This window comes from Pelobates fuscus, chromosome 3 (genome assembly GCF_036172605.1).
Source record: "Pelobates fuscus isolate aPelFus1 chromosome 3, aPelFus1.pri, whole genome shotgun sequence".
NCBI lineage: Eukaryota > Metazoa > Chordata > Amphibia > Anura > Pelobatidae > Pelobates > Pelobates fuscus.
This window is the reverse complement of record NC_086319.1, coordinates 401,536,872-401,558,147: the sequence shown is the minus strand read 5'-3', so window position 1 is coordinate 401,558,147 and position 21,276 is coordinate 401,536,872. Positions and strand designations below refer to the sequence as shown.

General features: G+C 49.6%; 2 protein-coding genes across 2 annotated transcripts; one reads left to right on the top strand and one right to left on the bottom strand.

The window, feature by feature from the left end:
• Positions 1 to 3,964: 3,964 nt before the first annotated feature.
• Positions 3,965 to 10,625, bottom strand: NAA38 (N-alpha-acetyltransferase 38, NatC auxiliary subunit). The gene is made up of 3 exons (XM_063446040.1): positions 10,518 to 10,625; positions 6,066 to 6,237; positions 3,965 to 4,303 (listed from the first exon to the last, which is right to left on the bottom strand). The coding sequence occupies exons 1-3, from the start codon at positions 10,572 to 10,574 to the stop codon at positions 4,191 to 4,193; spliced, it is 342 nt and encodes a 113-aa protein (XP_063302110.1). The 5' UTR covers positions 10,575 to 10,625; the 3' UTR covers positions 3,965 to 4,190.
• A 140-nt stretch (positions 10,626 to 10,765) lies between these two features.
• On the top strand, positions 10,766 to 20,688 carry LOC134601527 (cytochrome b5 domain-containing protein 1). The gene is given in 5 exon segments (XM_063446039.1): positions 10,766 to 10,990; positions 12,160 to 12,236; positions 13,119 to 13,188; positions 13,191 to 13,336; positions 20,073 to 20,688. Coding segments are annotated over 5 exon segments (684 nt in total). The 5' UTR covers positions 10,766 to 10,830; the 3' UTR covers positions 20,304 to 20,688.
• Positions 20,689 to 21,276: the final 588 nt, after the last annotated feature.

The following is a 21,276-nucleotide window of genomic DNA, read 5'->3' as shown; positions in this document are numbered from 1 at the left end:
CATCAGAAGGGATTCTCCGAGCCAATCACAATGCTTACCCATTGGATTGGCTGAGACTGTGAAGGAGGCAGATCAGGGGCAGAGCCAGCACAAGTCAAACACAGCCCTGGCCAATCAGCATCTCCTTATGTGCGCTGGCGTCAGACGCGACTTTTGAAAAGAACTGACGTTAGCCAGGCTGGAAAACGAGGCTACTGGAGGTGGAGTTACACCTTCTGCATCTAAGGGGTAATCTCAGTAGGTTGAAATGTTTCAAAGCAAAACGCTGCACATATGGACTCCAGGCACCATGACCAAATCAATGACATTGTAATGGTGCTTGGAGTAACCCGTTATAATTATGTACACAAACTACAAAGGAAATATTTACAATGTAACCACCTGCACCAAAGTGAAAATAAACTTTGTATCCCATTTCAAAAGCTAACCACCAGTTTAACGTAGCAGCCAGCCAGCGGGAAACCTCAATAAGGCTTTATTACATCACTTAAAACCAAAAATAAAGTGCGCTGTGCCTTTAAAGGGACACTTCAGTGTCAGGAAAACAAACCGTTTTCCTGGCACTGCAGGTCCCCTCTCCCTCCCACTCCCCAATCACTGGTTGCTGAAAGGGGTGAAAACCCCTTCAGTGACTTTCCTGAGACCACCGCCGATGTCCCTCGGCGGTGGTTTATGGTCCGCCCACGCTCCCACCCCCCCCGCTGTCAGCCGGCAGGGGAGACCGATTGCGCATGCGTGGCCGGCGGCGGGATGAGACCATTAGACCTCCCCATGTTTTTTCTATGGGGATTTTAGCGACGCTGGAGGTCCTCACGCAGCGTGAGGACGTCCAGCGACGCTCTAGCACAGGTTTCCTGTGCTATAGAGCAGGAAGTTCCCTCTAGTGGCTGTCTAGTAGACAGCCACTAGAGGAGGAGTTAACCCTGCTAGGTAACTATTGCAGTTTATGAAAATTGCAATAATTACACTTGCAGGGTTAAGAGTAGTGGGAGTTGGCACCCAGACCACTCCAATGGGCAGAAGTGGTCTGGGTGCCTGGAATGTCCCTTTAAGACTACAATTAATTAATCATTTTTACATTAATACCATATAAACGTGTAAAATAATTAAGAACTATCAGTGCTTATGGTATTTATGACAAAGTGAGCTTGTGAAAAAAAAACTTATTTGTGTAATGTGCAAATATTAAGAAAAAAAACTTTTTTTTTTTTTTAACTCACTTAGGAGTAACCCCTTTCTTGTGTCAATGCTTCAATATGAATCTCAAATAGTAAGAGAAAACACAAACTCATAGGGCAATATATATATAAAATAAAATGGATAGAAACCAGAGAACTCACACAGGTAGAGCAATTTAGTCTGCTCCGCACTGTGATGGCATCTATTGCAAAGTATGCAGACGTGAAGATAGAGAATTCTTTATTAACACTCTGGATAAAACCAGCTGTCAGGCAGGTAAGTCCCCGTAATATATCCTTTTTGTGTGAGTGGAGCTTTTTCACAATATATAGCGCTGCTTATTTATTAATATTGGATTGTACCAATTATTTTAGCGCAATCCTATTACTTGTTTTTCTGTGTGCGTCTTTATTGCATCACTGCCTGAGGAGGAAGCAAATATCACTCTTTAATAATATCTCGTAAAATGTCGCAAATAGCAAAAGATGGACTTAAATCTATCCGCCTGGAAGTCTGTCTGATTAATAGTCACTTGTGAATAACTGGATGTACTTAAAATATTCCTGGAAGCAAAGACTATCAATAACTGTGCTTACGGGATACCTCTGTCTTATACAGAAATTAACGGCTAAAATCCCCAAGTATCAGAATCAGGCAAGAAGAAAAGACCATGCAGAGGAAATAGGTACTACCTCGGCCACTTGGACATTAGCCCTGGAAGCCTACATAATCATGAAAAGGCTGATGTAGCATAGTACTGCCGTTCACCACTAGATGGGGTGGTGGCTGATTATTTTATCTGTAATTATGTTCTGGGCTAATATTGGGTGTGATTTAATTCAGGGTGGGTGTAGTACCCTCATAAATACCCCGGGTAAAACAGAGGTTCATTTGTTCCGTGACGAAGGTGCAATATTAGCACCAAAACATCCATCGAACGTGCTTTACTTTATTCAACAAGCACATTTTAGTTGGGTTTTCGAGCTGAGCACCGTCCTTTTCTTTGATTCCGGTTTATTACAGAAGGCATTCTGTATTCTAATAGGGCTGGTTAAGTAGGCTACCAGGGCTAATGTCTAAGTGGCCAAGTTAATAGCGCTTTTCTCTACAGCGTCTTTTCTTCCTGCCAGATTCTGCAGTTTTCGAAGTCCTTGGCAGTTCTGGTGCTGTCCAGCCGGCACAGGACTGAGTGCCTTGTAATACTTTCTTTTAAAGGGACACTGTAGGCACCCAGACCACTTCCGCCTATTTAAGATCCCAATGCGAGCGGGGCCATTGCCTGAGCATTAGGTCTTTCCTGCCGGCAGGGGAGGAGCTGAGCCAGCACCAAGGGACATCTATGCTAGACACAGGTAAGTGACAGAAGGGGGCCTTGACAGAGAGGTAAGCTATAGTGCCAGGAAAACGAGATTGCTTTCCTGGCACTATAGTTTCCCTTTAAGTATCTTTGAAGCCAAGTTTATTATTTTAGGAACACTACGGAAATGGTTAAGAATCCTGTTTTGGTGAATGTGCAGAGCTAGGCAGCACAATTGTATATAAATGTCATAGCGAAGTAGATTGTTTGAGGCTGGCACTGCACTAATCTGTGTTGTGTATACGTCATTATTTGGAGCGGTGTGTAAGGAGGAGACTGACCCTGCCCCTGTCTGTGCTCTACCTGTACTGTGTATGCATGTCATGGTATATTAGTCTGTGAAGAGGGAGGATGGCATTGCCGTAGTCCATGGTGTACCGTATATACGTGTCATGGTGTTGTAGTGGGTGAAAGAAAGGCTAGCACTGCTGTCTGTGTACGCATGTCATGGTGTAGTAGTAAGGTAAGGGGGAGGATAGCATTGTCATAGTCTGTGCTATACCGTGTATACATGTTGTGGTGTAGCAGTGTGTGAGGGGGAGGATAGCATTGACGTAGTCTGTGCTGTACCGTGTATGCATGTTGTGGTGTAGCAGTGTGTGAGGAGGAGGATAGCATTGACGTAGTCTGTGCTGTACCGTGTATGCATGTTGTGGTGTAGCAGTGTGTGAGGGGGAGGATAGCATTGACGTAGTCTGTGCTGTACCGTGTATGCATGTTGTGGTGTAGCAGTGTGTGAGGAGGAGGATAGCATTGACGTAGTATGTGCTGTACCGTGTATGCATGTTGTGGTGTAGCAGTGTGTGAGGGGGAGGATAGCATTGACGTAGTATGTGCTGTACCGTGTATGCATGTTGTGGTGTAGCAGTGTGTGAGGGGGAGGATAGCATTGACGTAGTCTGTGCTGTACCGTGTATGCATGTTGTGGTGTAGCAGTGTGTGAGGGGGAGGATAGCATTGACGTAGTCTGTGCTGTACCGTGTATGCATGTTGTGGTGTAGCAGTGTGTGAGGAGGAGGATAGCATTGACGTAGTCTGTGCTGTACCGTGTATGCATGTTGTGGTGTAGCAGTGTGTGAGGAGGAGGATAGCATTGACGTAGTCTGTGCTGTACCGTGTATGCATGTTGTGGTGTAGCAGTGTGCGAGGGGGAGGATAGCATTGACGTAGTCTGTGCTGTACTGTGTATGCATGTTGTGGTGTAGCAGTGGGTGAGGAGGAGGATGGTTTTGCCGTAGTCTGTGCTGTACCGTGTATGCATGTTGTGGTGTAGTAGTGATGTGAGGGGGAGGATGGCACTGCCGCTGTCTGTTCACGTCCTAATATAGTGGTGTGTTAAGGGTACAATACCATGGCACTAGGCAGTAATGCTTACAAGAGTCAGCTCCCACCAGGATTTAATAGCCCATAATTGAACATACAGAGAAATATAAATAATTTAATTTTAATACCATAAGCAACTTGTGCAGATTTATGTACACAGAATACAGCTGAAAGACAGGTCTTTTATAGACACGTGTATTAATAAATACACAAAATGCACATAAAGAGAGACATATTAGCCGCATTTCTAAGTTTTTAAAATGGCAATGACTCTGCTACAGATCTGCTTCTCCCCTTGCCAAAAAACAAATGGTTAAACTGTCAGCGAGGCTCAGAGATACTGAGGGGAGGCCACGTTTTCAAGTTCCACCTCTATGGAGACGATGTGGTGGCCAGGAACCATGGCGAGACCCAGGACGCGTGGCTCTCTGACCGGAAACGAGTCTGTGGAGATGGAATAAACAGCATAGAATGCAATGTGTCTGATACAGATTACTAGCTGCCAAGGCCTGCCACCCATTCAGCTCACATTCACTAACATGTCAGTAACTACCTATGGTGTCCCTCAGAGTGTCCCTCAGAGGGACAGTCAAAGCACCAACAACTGCTTTACATTTCAGTTTCCACTACTACTAATAACTGTTATATTAATAGCCATCTGAGACTTCGGAATGAAATAGATTCAATAATTCCATCTATATGACAACCAACGTTAATGTATGCAGATGGCTGACACGGAGCATCCAACGATTCTCTATGAAAAGTATTGGATTGATGGACAATGCGCATGCACTGTGTGTCTTCAGTACTAAGAGAACAATTATGATTGATGACTTGACCAGAGAAGAATCAAGCTGCAGTGAGTAATGAGTCATAGTGTTGGAATAAAGGTAAGATTTTAGTTTTTTTACTGAAAGGGGGGGGGGGGGGGGGGGTTAGTGATCTAAAAACAGAAACACATGCAAATAAAATTAAAAAAACAAAAAACACACGCACCAAATAATTGCTCACTTATTCATTTAAGCAGAAAGTTTGGAGAACTCACATTTTACTAGAAAATGGAGGATAGTTTTTCCAGTTCAAGATGTTTGAACCTAATATTTGCCACGGCCTAGTTAATTCTCTCCACTTCCCCTAGTGTATTGTTATAATAATGCCATCTTTACACTATATTAACAACACAGAGATCACACGGGTAGATTCCAACATCTGATGGATACATTGTTTAATAAATGGTTAGAATCAAACACTGCAGCATTTTACATTTTTAAAGAACACATTATCAATTACCAATTGATTAAGCTGAATAGAGATTGAGGGAAAAAGTAGTTCATAAAGCATTAAAGTAACTGCTTCATCTCACTGAAATGGTTATAGTGTCTGATGTCCTTTGAAACCATCAGCCCAATAGGAATCATTAGCCTGAGCAGCAATGGATGGTGATGATTGGCTGAGAATGTCAGCTAACTGCTTTTGGTCTATCGCAGTGCCCATTGCTGGTATGGATAGAATGTGTAATCTCTCCCTTTATCCATACCTTCAGTGGAGGCTGGGATGAAGGTGGCCAGGGTTCCTCATTTAATGTTAACCCCTTAAGGACCAAACTTCTGGAATACAAGGGAATCACGACATGTCACGTGTCCTTAAGGGCTTAAACTGCTTAAAAGTTGTTTTCCTAACACTATAGTCACCAACAATGCACCCTTCCCTTGCATTTCCCACGTGGCACTGGAAGGGTTAAAATCCCTTCTGTCACGAACCGGATTCCAGTGCCGATGACCCTCGATACTGTATCAGACTCAGTCTCCACTCCGTCAAAGGCAGACGGGGACAGGACCTAAGATTTTTAAGTGGTGAGGCTTATAAACTATTGTTCCCCCTTGTGGGGAGTATTGTTTTTTTTTTTCCCCTCTTTTAGAATATAGAAACTTCTATAGACTTATAGCACCATAACAATAATCAGCTTTAGCCTCTTTAAAAGTATGTATAAATTGAATAATTCTCTGTATTACCTAAACCGCTCTGTTCCTACACTGTCTTCACGCACCACCAATAGTTCCAGTTATAGAGGTATCCAAGATAGAAAACCAGAGCCCTTATGAGTTGTATGAGAGCACCGAGATATGATTACTTAATGCAGCTGGTGTGTAATCTCTTGTGAATCCCTGTGTCTCCCATTTAACCTGCCTACTGAGAAAATGCTCACCTGATGGTCGGAGGAATTCTTGCGCCGAGCCCAGGATAACATTACAATCCCGGTCCGTGCAGAGGAAACATCCCACTAGTGAACGTCCGTCTGTCATTTCTATCCGCATGTTGCGATTCAGGAGAGATTCAAGCTTATGGCGAGCAGAATCGGCCACCTCGCTGTCAGAGTCCTGGGTAAAAAAAAAAAACACATTGAAATGTGAGCGAATTCATCTTCAGGCTGAGCAAAAAGACATGGACCCATAGAGAGGGCCTAGAGAACTGGCAATCCATCATACACAGCTGATCAATAAATGAGAGGTTCCTCTTAAAGATAAGAAAAGGAACCCCAAATGTGTGAACCGTGAAAGGCCACAATTGTGACGCTACCTAGAAACCAATACGAGAAGTTTCAATGTAAGTTGGTTCTCATTTACCAACAGTCAGATCTAGTTCAGCAGCATTATATACAGAGGAAAATGGGTGTTCGGTGACTTCATATTAGAACCCGATGGAGAAGGTCTGAGGGACAGGCCGCAAGCTTAGACTCTCGCCCCTGCAGGGTAACTAACACTTCGCCATGAATCTCAATTAAAGCGATTCCTTCCCATGATATGCACAAATAGAGAAAGGAATACACAAGTTATTCCAAACAGATCTCAAAGTTGGAAAAGCATTATAGAAGTTGCAGTTTGATAACATGGGGATCTACCTCTGCTCCCCCCCTATTACAGAGCGTGTACTCAGGAACGAGCTGCACACACTGAGTAGCTGTGAATACCTGCCCGCTGGTGACAGATTGCAGCATGCTTTTCTAATAAATGTAGGTTTTAGCAGTGGGCCTGATTAACTAAGCTGCGCATTGTACTTTTTCATGTGCTCCTGATGATTTTTTGCTAAACCAGCCATAGCAATGTACTATGCTGCGCTACGTAAACATTTTATGAGATTTGACAACTACATTTTAGTGTGCACACTCCTCTATATTCCCATTTAGCACCCTGTGGCAGACAGACTCTGAGGGAGGGGTGTCTGCCCCTGTACAGGGGTACACAGCCTGTGACAGACTGAGGAAGAAGGGAATCGGGGGGGGTACACAGCCTGTGTCATGGGGGGGGGGTACACAGCCTGTGTCACGGGGGGGGGGTACCCAGCCTGTGTCATGGGGGGGGGGGGTACCCAGCCTGTGTCATGGGGGGGGGGGGGGTGTACACAGCCTGTGTCATGGGGGGGGGTGTACACAGCCTGTGTCATGGGGGGGGGGTGTACACAGCCTGTGTCATGGGGGGGGGGGTGTACACAGCCTGTGTCATGGGGGGGGGGGGTGTACACAGCCTGTGTCATGGGGGGGGGGTGTACACAGCCTGTGTCATGGGGGGGGGGGTGTACACAGCCTGTGTCATGGGGGGGGGAGTGTACACAGCCTGTGTCATGGGGGGGGGAGTGTACACAGCCTGTGTCATGGGGGGGGGGAGTGTACACAGCCTGTGTCATGGGGGGGGGAGTGTACACAGCCTGTGTCATGGGGGGGGGAGTGTACACAGCCTGTGTCATGGGGGGGGGAGTGTACACAGCCTGTGTCATGGGGGGGGGAGTGTACACAGCCTGTGTCATGGGGGGGGGGGAGTGTACACAGCCTGTGTCATGGGGGGGGGGAGTGTACACAGCCTGTGTCATGGGGGGGGGAGTGTACACAGCCTGTGTCATGGGGGGGGGGTGTACACAGCCTGTGTCATGGGGGGGGATGTACACAGCCTGTGTCATGGGGGGGGATGTACACAGCCTGTGTCATGGGGAGGGGTGTACACAGCCTGTGTCATGGGGGGGGGGGTGTACACAGCCTGTGTCATGGGGGGGGGGGGGTGTACACAGCCTGTGTCATGGGGGGGGGGGGGTGTACACAGCCTGTGTCATGGGGGGGGGGGGTGTACACAGCCTGTGTCATGGGGGGGGGGGGTGTACACAGCCTGTGTCATGGGGGGGGGGTGTACACAGCCTGTGTCATGGGGGGGGGTGTACACAGCCTGTGTCATGGGGGGGGGGTGTACACAGCCTGTGTCATGGGGGGGGGGGGTGTACACAGCCTGTGTCATGGGGGGGGGGGGGTGTACACAGCCTGTGTCATGGGGGGGGGTGTACACAGCCTGTGTCATGGGGGGGGTGTACACAGCCTGTGTCATGGGGGGGGGTGTACACAGCCTGTGTCATGGGGGGGGGGTGTACACAGCCTGTGTCATGGGGGGGGGTGTACACAGCCTGTGTCATGGGGGGGGATGTACACAGCCTGTGTCATGGGGGGGGTGTACACAGCCTGTGTCATGGGGGGGGGGGTGTACACAGCCTGTGTCATGGGGGGGGGGGTGTACACAGCCTGTGTCATGGGGGGGGGGGGGTGTACACAGCCTGTGTCATGGGGGGGGGGGGTGTACACAGCCTGTGTCATGGGGGGGGGGTGTACACAGCCTGTGTCATGGGGGGGGGTGTACACAGCCTGTGTCATGGGGGGGGGGTGTACACAGCCTGTGTCATGGGGGGGGGTGTACACAGCCTGTGTCATGGGGGGGGGGGTGTACACAGCCTGTGTCATGGGGGGGGGGGTGTACACAGCCTGTGTCATGGGGGGGGGGGTGTACACAGCCTGTGTCATGGGGGGGGGGTGTACACAGCCTGTGTCATGGGGGGGGGGGTGTACACAGCCTGTGTCATGGGGGGGGGGTGTACACAGCCTGTGTCATGGGGGGGGTGTACACAGCCTGTGTCATGGGGGGGGGGTGTACACAGCCTGTGTCATGGGGGGGGGGTGTACACAGCCTGTGTCATGGGGGGGGGGTACACAGCCTGTGTCATGGGGGGGGGTACACAGCCTGTGTCATGGGGGGGGGGTACACAGCCTGTGTCATGGGGGGGGGGGGGGTACACAGCCTGTGTCATGGGGGGGGGGGTACACAGCCTGTGTCATGGGGGGGGGGGTACACAGCCTGTGTCATGGGGGGGGGGGGGTGTACACAGCACTGTGTCATGGGGGGGTACACAGCCTGTGTCATGGGGGGGGGTGTACACAGCCTGTGTCATGGGGGGGGGGTGTACACAGCCTGTGTCATGGGGGGGGGGGTGTACACAGCCTGTGTCATGGGGGGGGGGGGGGTGTACACAGCCTGTGTCATGGGGGGGGGGGTGTACACAGCCTGTGTCATGGGGGGGGGGTGGGTGTACACAGCCTGTGTCATGGGGGGGGGGGGTGTACACAGCCTGTGTCATGGGGGGGGGGTGTACACAGCCTGTGTCATGGGGGGGGGGGTGTACACAGCCTGTGTCATGGGGGGGGGGGTGTACACAGCCTGTGTCATGGGGGGGGGGGTGTACACAGCCTGTGTCATGGGGGGGGTGTACACAGCCTGTGTCATGGGGGGGGTGTACACAGCCTGTGTCATGGGGGGGGTGTACACAGCCTGTGTCATGGGGGGGGTACACAGCCTGTGTCATGGGGGGGGTACACAGCCTGTGTCATGGGGGGGGGGTACACAGCCTGTGTCATAGGGGGGGGGGTGTGTACACAGCCTGTGTCATAGGGGGGGGGGTGTGTACACAGCCTGTGTCATGGGGGGGGGTGTACACAGCCTGTGTCATGGGGGGGGTGTACACAGCCTGTGTCATGGGGGGGGGGTGTACACAGCCTGTGTCATGGGGGGGGTGTACACAGCCTGTGTCATGGGGGGGGGTGTACACAGCCTGTGTCATGGGGGGGGGGGGAGGTACACAGCCTGTGTCATGGGGGGGGGGGGGAGGTACACAGCCTGTGTCATGGGGGGGGGGGGAGGTACACAGCCTGTGTCATGGGGGGGGGGGTACACAGCCTGTGTCATGGGGGGGGGGGGGTACACAGCCTGTGTCATGGGGGGGGGGGGTGTACACAGCCTGTGTCATGGGGGGGGGGGGGTGTACACAGCCTGTGTCATGGGGGGGGGGGGTGTACACAGCCTGTGTCATGGGGGGGGGGGGGGGTACACAGCCTGTGTCATGGGGGGAGGGGGGTACACAGCCTGTGTCATGGGGGGGGGGTGTACACAGCCTGTGTCATGGGGGGGGGGTACACAGCCTGTGTCATGGGGGGGGGGTGTACACAGCCTGTGTCATGGGGGGGGGGGTACACAGCCTGTGTCATGGGGGGAGGGGGGTACACAGCCTGTGTCAGACTCAGGGGCTATCAGGAGTGGGGACATATCCTGATCCTGTGACAGACTCTGAGAGAGAGAGAGGGGTATCAGGGGGGTTACACAGCCTGTGACAGAGGTCTCAGAGGTTACGCAGGCTGTAAAGGGGCATCAGATTCTGGGGGGAGGGGGGGTATCAGGACTCGGGGGGGGGGGGGGGTCTAGGGGTGTCAGACTCGGGGGGGGTATATATCCTCTGGGGAGGGGGGCAGTGGTCCCGCTGGTTCCCGGGGGGAGATGTACTGGCCTCTCCTACTTACCCCGGCGGTGGGGCTGCTCTGCCTGCTGCAGCCATTCTCCTCCAGCTGAGCCGCCATGCTGCCCAATCAGCCTGGACGGCTAATAAACTACAGCTCCCGTCGGGCAGTGCGGTGAACGCGGCGTCGGTCTGACGTTATCCAATCAGCGATTTCCTGGTTGCGTTTGTTCTCCTGCGCCAAGCCGCCGACCAGCCTGGGGGAGGTGATTTTAGCGAACGCGAGGCGTGCCACGCACACGCCGCCGGAAGCAGCTTGTGGAACGCAATCGCTCGTGGAACGCAGGAAGGAATCACAGCAGCCGCGTCGCGTTCCCATGGCAACCGTCGCTCCAGCGATAACCGCAGACATGTCTCCCCCTCGGCGCCCGATCTACACCCCGCGGGAGGTCTCCAGACACAGCACGCTCACCGACCTGTGGGTCTCCTACCTCGGCCGGGTGTACGACCTCAGCCCGCTCGCCCAGCAGCACCGAGGTAACCAGAGACAGACAGACAGACAGACTGACAGAGACAGACTGACAGAGACAGACTGACAGAGACAGACTGACAGACCGAGACAGACTGACAGACCGAGACAGACTGACAGACCGAGACAGACTGACAGACCGAGACAGACTGACAGACCGAGACAGACTGACTGACCGAGACAGACTGACTGACCGAGACAGACAGACAGACACCCAGCGCCCTGCCCACTGGTAACACAGTCAGCCTCACATGGAGCGAGATCATCATCATAATAATAATAATAATCCATGGAGCGAGATAATAATAATAATGAATAATAATCCAATGAATTTTTCATTCATTTTTGTTTGTGTATTTTATTTATTTTTTAGATATAGTACTATTTGAATTTTGGTGTGTGGTGTATCTGGTTTATTTTTGTCCTGTTGGACTTTTTAAGCTAACTAATTAAATATTAAGTTTAACATACTTAACTGTATATAATTCCTTTCACTAGTCCTAGTTACCTCCTCCATTCCTCTCTTTCTCTTGACTTAAAAAAAAAAAAAAAATCAGTTTCAGTCTTGAAAATGAACATTCTCCTGCACAGTCGGTCACCGTCATGCGCATAAACACTAAATAAGCATTGCAATTTCAATATTAGAAAACACAGATTTCAAGCTGTCCGTCATAATTTGCTTTGCTTATTCACAATTAGTACAAGTACATGGTTTTCGTCAAGATATGTATTAGCAACAGCAGGATAGCGTGTCCAGATAACCGCTAATACTGAGGTGATAAGTCCACCTAAAGGTCTTAATAAAGAGGGTTTGAACGTTCTGAATAAATCTCCTTGAATAATATACTGACGAGGTGGCAAGCTTGCGGGGTACCCGGGCATCTGTCCAGTGACCTGTGCATTAAGACGGCTCTGAAGGCAAACCCTTTTAGTTGAATCCCACTCGGATAATTTACCTTGCTGCTTTCAGCTAAAAGGTAAAATCTGTCAGCAGCAAAGTGAATTCTTAGTGTAGGACTCAAAATATACCCAACACATATGTATGTACTGTATTTAAATGGTGAATTGATATCTAAGATTGATTGTAATTCTAGACTACTCATTCGCCATACAAATCATGTCCCCATTTATGTGTCATCCTGCCTTTCCCCAAATTCATTTCTTTTATTTCCTTCAGGTGACATTTTGTTGAAGCCAATAATTGAGGCGGCTGGGAAGGACATTAGTCACTGGTTTAATCCCAAGACTGGAGATGTGAGTGACCGTAAGATGATCTAACCATGGGGTGCATTCTCTAAATTGGGAATCGAAAGGATTGAATTACATAGTTTAGTGGAAAATATTGGTCGTAAAAGTAGCTAATTGGGAGAACATTTCTAAAGTTTAAAGTAAAATTTCCAATTCTCTAAAATTCCCGGGTTAGTGCATACCCATACCTATACTCTTTTTACACATATTTTATCCTTGTCAATCCATTCATCTCATTCTGCCTACACCTTTTCTGTATCTTCTACAATTTGACATTTTTGGAGATCACAGCGGATGTATAACCAATAGTATTGCTGTTTTTATGACACTTTTTGTTTTGTATAATTACTCTCAATGCTGTGTGACTCAATAATACTTGTGCGCTCCCTACTGATTGCTGATATCATTTCAGTTTACAACGTTTGTACCATTGGTTGTCATTGTTATTATTATCAATATGTTATTATTTATATAGCGCCAACAAATTCCGCAGCGCTTCACATTGGCATCTGATTATTAAAAAAATAAAAAATCAAATATAATCTTGCTGTGACAGAAAAATTAAACCAGGAAGACCCTGGGCAGATCAGCGTAACTATTGGTGTTTGATAAATATGTCAATCTTATACTTTTGACTGAGAATCTGCCAATTACAATGAGAATTTGGCTGTCACCTTAAGAAATTGTCCCACTCAATCTTGAGATTTTCCCACCCATTCTGACTTCCAGAGAGCATCAATCCACCCGATTTACCTGAAATATTTTCCATTAACCATAATATTCATCACATGTAGCACGATAACCTGCCAATTTATTCTTCTTTAGGACACTTAAATTCCACGTGTACTGGCAAAATCCCAACACTTTGCTCTGTAATCTGATCTGCAGGTAAAGACGTGCATAGACCCCCAGACCGGATGCTTGAAATATTACACACCTCAGGGCCGTTTCCTCCACGTTTCCCCTCGTTTCCATCTTCAGACTGGGAAACAAGCTTTGGGCGTCCCTGGTGGAAGGATCCTTCCTACGAAATTGGTATCCTATCTTCTAAAACTAGGTTCATCCGTGTAATCAATACACTGACATCTCAGGAGCACAAGCTGGAGGTAGGAAGGTGCAGAATTCACTGGGTACACAAGAGAAGGCACATGATATCCCAGAACAGGGTTTTACATTTTCAAGTCCAATGCAGTTACCAAGGTCTAAAAGGTATTTGCCACTGTAAGCCTGGAGCGTCTGTGACACACTCACCACGTGTGAATTGTTACTTGGCTCAGCTGAAATTTCACTCACCGATAGCCAGTGGGCAAGTGGAAATCTTTAGCCCTGTCCAAGAATATAATCACAAAATCTAATCAAAGCAACCACAATCTACAGCCACTTATTTGCACCTTTTTATGTAATCAGCATAAGAACTCAAATAAACAAGCATAATTTAAGTCTTTAATTAAGTGACTCTGTAAGTTTCTGCATTGTCTGCATGTATTACTCATCACAATGCTACTGAAATTGACAGAAGGCAACATATATCTAAAAAGGTTGCATGGGTATGACTCTATGTCACCTCCTTCAACATGACACAGACAGGAAGAACTATGAGTCTGTCCCTCCCCCTGCAGGGTGACACAGTGACACAGACAGAAGGAACTATGCATCTGTCCCTTCCCCTGCAGGGTGACACAGTGACACAGACAGAAGGAGCTATGAGTCTGTCCCTCCCCCTGCAGGGTGACACAGTGACAGACAGAAGGAGCTATGAGTCTGTCCCTCCCCCTGCAGGGTGACATAGTGACACAGACAGAAGGAGCTATGAGTCTGTCCCACCCCCTGCAGGGTGACACAGTGACACAGACAGAAGGAGCTATGCGTTTGTCCCTCCTCCTGCAGGGTGACACAGTGACACAGACAGAAGGAGCTATGAATCTGTACCTCCCCCTGCAGGGTGACACAGTGACACAGACAGAAGGAGCTATGCATCTGTCCCACCCCCTGCAGGGTGACACAGTGACACAGACAGAAGGAGCTATGAGTCTGTCCCTCCCCCTGCAGGGTGACACAGTGACACAGACAGAAGGAGCTATGAGTCTGTCCCTCCCCCTGCAGGGTGACACAGTGACACAGACAGAAGCAGCTATGAGTCTGTCCCTCCCCCTGCAGGGTGACACAGTGACAGACAGAAGGAGCTATTAGTCTGTCCCTCCCCCTGCAGGGTGACATAGTGACACAGACAGAAGGAGCTATGAGTCTGTCCTTCCCCCTGCAGGGTGACACAGTGACACAGACAGAAGGAGCTATGCGTTTGTCCCTCCTCCTGCAGGGTGACACAGTGACACAGACAGAAGGAGCTATGAATCTGTACCTCCCCTGCAGGGTGACACAGTGACACAGACAGAAGGAGCTATGCATCTGTCCCACCCCCTGCAGGGTGACACAGTGACACAGACAGAAGGAGCTATGAGTCTGTCCCTCCCCCTGCAGGGTGACACAGTGGCACAGACAGAAGGAGCTATGAGTCTGTCCCTCCCCCTGCAGGGTGACACAGTGACACAGACAGAAGGAGCTATGAGTCTGTCCCTCCCCCTGCAGGGTGACACAGTGACAGACAGAAGGAGCTATGAGTCTGTCCCTCCCCCTGCAGGGTGACACAGTGACACAGACAGAAGGAGCTATGAGTCTGTCCCTCCCCCTGCAGGGTGACATAGTGACACAGACAGAAGGAGCTATGAGTCTGTCCCACCCCCTGCAGGGTGACACAGTGACACAGACAGAAGGAGCTATGCATCTGTCCCTCCCCCTGCAGGGTGACACTGACACAGACAGAAGGAGCTATGAGTCTGTCCCTCCCCCTGCAGGGAGACACAGTGACACAGACAGAAGGAGCTATGAGTCTGTCTCTCCCCCTGCAGGGTGACACAGTGACAGACAGAAGGAGCTATGAGTCTGTCCCTCCCCCTACAGGGTGACACAGTGACTCCCCCTGGAGCTATGAGTCTGTCTCTCCCCCTGCAGGGTGACACAGTGACAAACAGAAGGAGCTGTGAGTCTGTCCCTCCCCCTGCAGGGTGACACGGTGACACAGACAGAAGGAGCTATGAGTCTGTCCCTCACCCGCAGGGTGACACAGACAGAAGGAGCTATGCGTCTCTCCCTTCCCCTGCAGGGTAACACAGTGACACAGACAGAAGGAGCTATGAGTCTGTCCCTCTCCCTGCAGGGTGACACAGTGACACAGACACAGGGCCGGACTGGCCCACCGGGAAACCGGGAAATTTCCCGGTGGGCCGCGGCACCTGGGGGGGCTGGATAAAGAGAGGGAGCCCTGCTCTCTATATTTTAATAAAATCGCGGCCACCGGCCGCATGTCGGTGCCGCCGGGTGGCCGATCCGGCGGCACACTCTGAGGTGATTACTCACCTTGCGGCCGGCGGCCCCATCTCCTGTGCTGACAGCTATGCTGCTGTCAGTATCAGTGAGTGTGCCGAGCGTCCGCCTAACTGGTCTGGCGCACACTCACGGATACTGACAGCAGCATAGCTGTCAGCACAGGAGGACTGAGGGAGGGGGCGGAGCTAACTACCAAGCTCCCTCGCGGTTCCCATAATTCCCAGCATCTACACATCATAGAGTAGGGATTACTCTATGATGTGTAGATGCTGGGAATTATGGAAACCGCAATGGAGCATGGTAGTTAGCTCCGCCCCCTCCCTCAGTCCTCCTGTAAAAAGGTCAGAAGGGACACGGGAGGGGAAGGGGGGAGGCAAATAGAGGGGATAGGGGGGACAAATAGAGGGGATGGGGGGACAAATAGAGGGGAAGGGGGGGGGGAATAGAGGGGAAGGGGGGAGGCAAATAGAGGGGAAGGGGGGAGGCAAATAGAGGGGAAGGGGATGAGGCAAATAGAGGGGAAGGGGGTGAGGCAAATAGAGGGGAAGGGGGTGAGACAAATAGAGGCGAAGGGGGGAGACTTATAGAGGGGAATGGGGGAGACTTATAGAGGGGAATGGGGGCAAATAGAAGGGAAGGGGGGACAAATAGAAGGGAAGGGGGGGCAAATAATAGAGGGGAAGGGGGGCAAATAATAGAGGGGAAGGGGGGAGACAAATAGAGGGGAAGGGGGGACAAATAGAGGGGAAGGGGGGGGCAAATAGAGGGGTAATAGAAACACAGGGGAAGGGGGTCACAGAGACTGAGGGGTAATAGAAAGACACCAGGTTGGGGGGGGACGACAAGAGGGGTAATAGAGAGACAGGGGATGGGGGGACAAAGAGGGGTAATAGAGACAGAGGGGTAATAGAGAGACATAGGGGTGAGGGGGACAAAGAGAGGGTATTAGAGAGACACAGGAGAAGGGGGGACACAGAGACAGATGGGGTAATAGAGAGACACAGGGGATGGTGGTACAAAGAGACAGATGGGTAAGAGAGAGACACAGGGAGGAGATGGGGAAGAGAGACACAGGGAGGAGATGGGGAAGAGAGACACACTGAAGGTTTATTGGGGGGACAAACAGACATACAGTAGGGAAGGGGAACAAAGTGACACAAGATTTGTGGGAGGCAACGCTGGGCTGGGGAAAAAGAGACAGAGAGTGGCTGGGAGAAGAGAAAGAGGCACACAGAGTCTGGAGTTAGAAAGAGACACACAAATGAAATTTGGAAGGGGAGAAAGAGACACATTGGCTGGGGCTAAGAACAACACAAAAGGGGCTGGGGGAAAGAGAAATACAGAGGCTGGAGAAGGGTAAAAAGAAACACACAGGGACTGGGATGAAGTAAAAGATGCACAAGGGTTGCTGTAAGTGGGGAAAAAAAGGAGACAATTGGAGACAAGATACACTAAACAAGGTAAAGGTAATAGAAGTAAATTGATGTGATCCTGACAGTAATACACACACACATACATACACACATACATATATATATATATATATATATATATATATATATATATATATATATATGCATGTATATTGATATGTGTATTAGTAACATATAATTATGCCTATAATATTTACACATATAGTAATATACATTTATATATGCATAATACACACATATTATATATAAGACTGGGCCAATACGTGTGTGTGTGTGTGTGTGTGTGTGTGTGTGTGTAATGAGCACCTATTGGCCCAGTCTTGTTGCTAGTTGCATACTCATGCACAATAACATATTCAAAGTGAAGAGCGCACCCATAGAACTTCAAAATTAACCAGATCACTTCATTTTTTTTAGTTGTGCAACTGCAGACATTCAGCATTTCAGTACCATTACTAGAATGTCCTTAATAGGCCAAAGTAGTTGTACTGAAACATTGATTATATGCAAATGTACGTCTACTTAAAATAAAGGCGCTCTTTTGTTTATTTTGAAGCCCTATATGCGTTCCTTCGTTGGAGTAAGAGTTTTCAGTTTTAAGTTATTTTTTTACCCTCTATATCAGCACACTATGCTGGCGCGACGCATTATTGGGCTGGTATAGAATTTTTTTCCAGGGCTGATTTTAGTTCCCAGTCCGGCCCTGCACAGACAGAAGGAGCTATGAGTCTGTCCCTCCCCCTGCAGGGTGACACAGTGACACAGACAGAAGGAGCTATGAGTCTGTCCCTCCTCCTGCAGGGTGACATAGTGACACAGACAGAAGGAGCTATGCGTCTGTCCCTCTCCCTGCAGGGTGACACAGTGACACAGACAGAAGGAACTATGAGTCTCTCCCTCCCCCTGCAGGGTGACACAGTGACACAGACAGAAGGAGCTATGCGTCTGTCCCTTCCCCTGCAGGGTGACACAGACAGAAGGAGCTATGAGTCTGCCCCTACCCCTGCAGGGTGACACAGTGACACAGACAGAAGGAGCTATGAGTCTGTACCTCCCCCTGCAGGGTGACACAGTGACACAGACAGAAGGAACTATGAGTCTGTCCCACCCCCTGCAGGGTGACACAGTGACACAGACAGAAGGAACTATGAGTCTGTCCCACCCCCTGCAGGGTGACACAGTGACACAGACAGAAGGAGCTATGCGTCTGTCCCTCTCCCTGCAGGGTGACACAGACAGAAGGAGCTATGCGTCTGTCCCTTCCCCTGCAGGGTGACACAGACAGAAGGAGCTATGAGTCTGTCCCTCCCTCTGCAGGGTGTTACAGTGACACAGACAGAAGGAGCTATGAGTCTGTCCCACCCCCTGCAGGGTGACACAGTGACACAGACAGAAGGAGCTATGAGTCTGTACCTCCCCCTGCAGGGTGACACAGTGACACAGACAGAAGGAACTATGAGTCTGTCCCACCCCCTGCAGGGTGACACAGTGACACAGACAGAAGGAGCTATGCGTCTGTCCCTCTCCCTGCAGGGTGACACAGACAGAAGGAACTATGAGTCTGTCCCTCCCCCTGCAGGGTGACACAGTGACACAGACAGAAGGAGCTATGCGTCTGTCCCTTCCCCTGCAGGGTGACACAGTGACACAGACAGAAGGTGCTATGAGCCTGTCCCTCCCTCTGCAGGGTGTTACAGTGACACAGACAGAAGGAGCTATGAGTCTGTCCCACCCCCTGCAGGGTGACACAGTGACACAGACAGAAGGAGCTATGAGTCTGTCCCTCCCCCTGCACGGTGACACAGTGACTCAGACAGAAGGAGCTATGAGTCTGTCCCTCCCTCTGCAGGGTGACACGGTGACACAGACAGAAGGAGCTATGAGTCTGTCCCTCCCCCTGCAGGGTGACACAGTGACACAGACAGAAGGAGCTATGAGTCTGTCCCTCCCCCTGCAGGGTGACACAGTGACACAGACAGAAGGAGCTATGAGTCTGTCCCTCTCCCTGCAGGGTGACACGGTGACACAGACAGAAGGAGCTATGAGTCTGTCCCTCCCCCTGCAGGGTGACACAGTGACACAGACAGAAGGAGCTATGCATCTGTCCCACCCCCTGCAGGGTGACACAGTGACACAGACAGAAGGAGCTATGCGTTTGTCCCTCCTCCTGCAGGGTGACACAGTGACACAGACAGAACGAGCTATGAATCTGTACCTCCCCCTGCAGGGTGACACAGTGACACAGACAGAAGGAGCTATGCGTCTGTCCCTTCCCCTGCAGGGTGACACAGTGACACAGACAGAAGGAGCTATGCGTCTGTCCCTTCCCCTGCAGGGTGACACAGTGACACAGACAGAAGGAGCTATGAGTCTGTCCCTCCCCCTGCAGGGTGACACAGAGACACAGACAGAAGGTGCTATGAGCCTGTCCCTCCCCCTGCAGGGTGACACAGTGACACAGACAGAAGGAGCTATGAGTCAGTCCCTCCCCCTGCAGGGTGACACAGAGACACAGACAGAAGGTGCTATGAGCCTGTCCCTCCCCCTGCAGGGTGACACAGTGACACAGACAGAAGGAGCTATGAGTCTGTCCCTCCCCCTGCAGGGTGACACAGAGACACAGACAGAAGGTGCTATGAGCCTGTCCCTCCCCCTGCAGGGTGACACAGTGACACAGACAGAAGGAGCTATGAGTCTGTCCCTCCCCCTGCAGGGTGACACAGTGACACAGACAGAAGGAGCTATGAGTCAGTCCCTCCCTCTGCAGGGTGACACGGTGACACAGACAGAAGGAGCTATGAGTCTGTCCCTCCCCCTGTCCCTCCCCCTGCACAGTGACACAGACAGAAGGAGCTATGAGTCTGTCCCTCCCCCTGCAGGGTGACACAGTGACACAGACAAACAGGAGCTATGAGTCTGTCCCTCCTCCTGCAGGGTGACACAGGGACACAGACAGAAGGAGCTGTCCCTTCCCCAGATAAAGCAAAAACATGATTTGTTCTGATTGTTGCTGTTTCTCTGACAGGTATGTTCAGAAGAGAACATGTGGGAGATCCTGCACCGATATCTGCCCTATAACGCCCACGCTGCAAGTTACACCTGGAAGTTTTGTGGAGTTCCCTTAGACATGGATAAATCTCTGCAGGAAAATGGAGTGCAGGATGAAGATGATGAGTTCGACCAGCTCAAAATCGATACTGACCTCTTTACACCCAGCATACATTTATACTTTAATGATGATCTGACTGAATTTTAGATGAGAGGAAGATAGGTGGGGGAAAGGGCCAAAATAAAAAAAGCCAAAACCTTTACCCTTGCCATGCTTAATGCTGCAATTATATATAGTGCCAATAGCACGTAGCGTCTTCAGGTTTTATAATAGGGGTCGTCTATACTAGGTGCAGGAATTGTTTATAATTAATATTATACATAAGCAGGTTACATGCTATACGTGACAGTTCCGTAATGTTTATTGAAGTCTAGATTGTGCCAATTTTTATGTGTATTTTAATATGTGTATATAAATATCATATAGACAGCCAGCGCACCCCATAATATGAATGGTCTCGATATTATCACTACTCAAAAGAAAAGGTATGAAACTATGCCAAAATAAACTCTTTTACAAACTCATAACCTAATTCATTGTCATTCTTGTATGTATGTATACATGTGTGTTAAGGGTATTACTTTGTTTTATATAGATATCTCTTATGGTTTCTTCCATATTTGTGTACAAAAGGATAGATCAACGTTTCAGTCCGAAGACTTTTATCAAGATACCATATACAGTGGGACCTCGGTTTACAAACGCCTCGGTTAACATAATTTTCGGTTTACAAATGAAAATCCTTTGAAAATAATGCCTCGTTTTCCAAAAATTGTTGCAATACAAAGCAAGTTTCCCCAGGATGGATTGCACCTAGGAGGTTTTATAACACTGCCCCCTGCCTATTATTATAGCACGTGGCGTTGTGCGGAGGTGTTGGAGGGGCTTTTGCATCGAGTTTTGGAGCAATTCTGGAAATTGTTTGCAGTTGTTTTGGGACTTTCTCAAGCTGTGAATGCCTTTTATTGTGTGTTCTGCATTGTGGGTTGGTTTCCATTCCAGCTCATTTTGACTGATTTCTGACGTCCAGAACGGATTAATTGGTTTTCAGTGCATTCCTATGGGAAACCACGTTTCGATTTACAAATGTTTTGCAATAAGAAACGTCCCTGAGAACGCA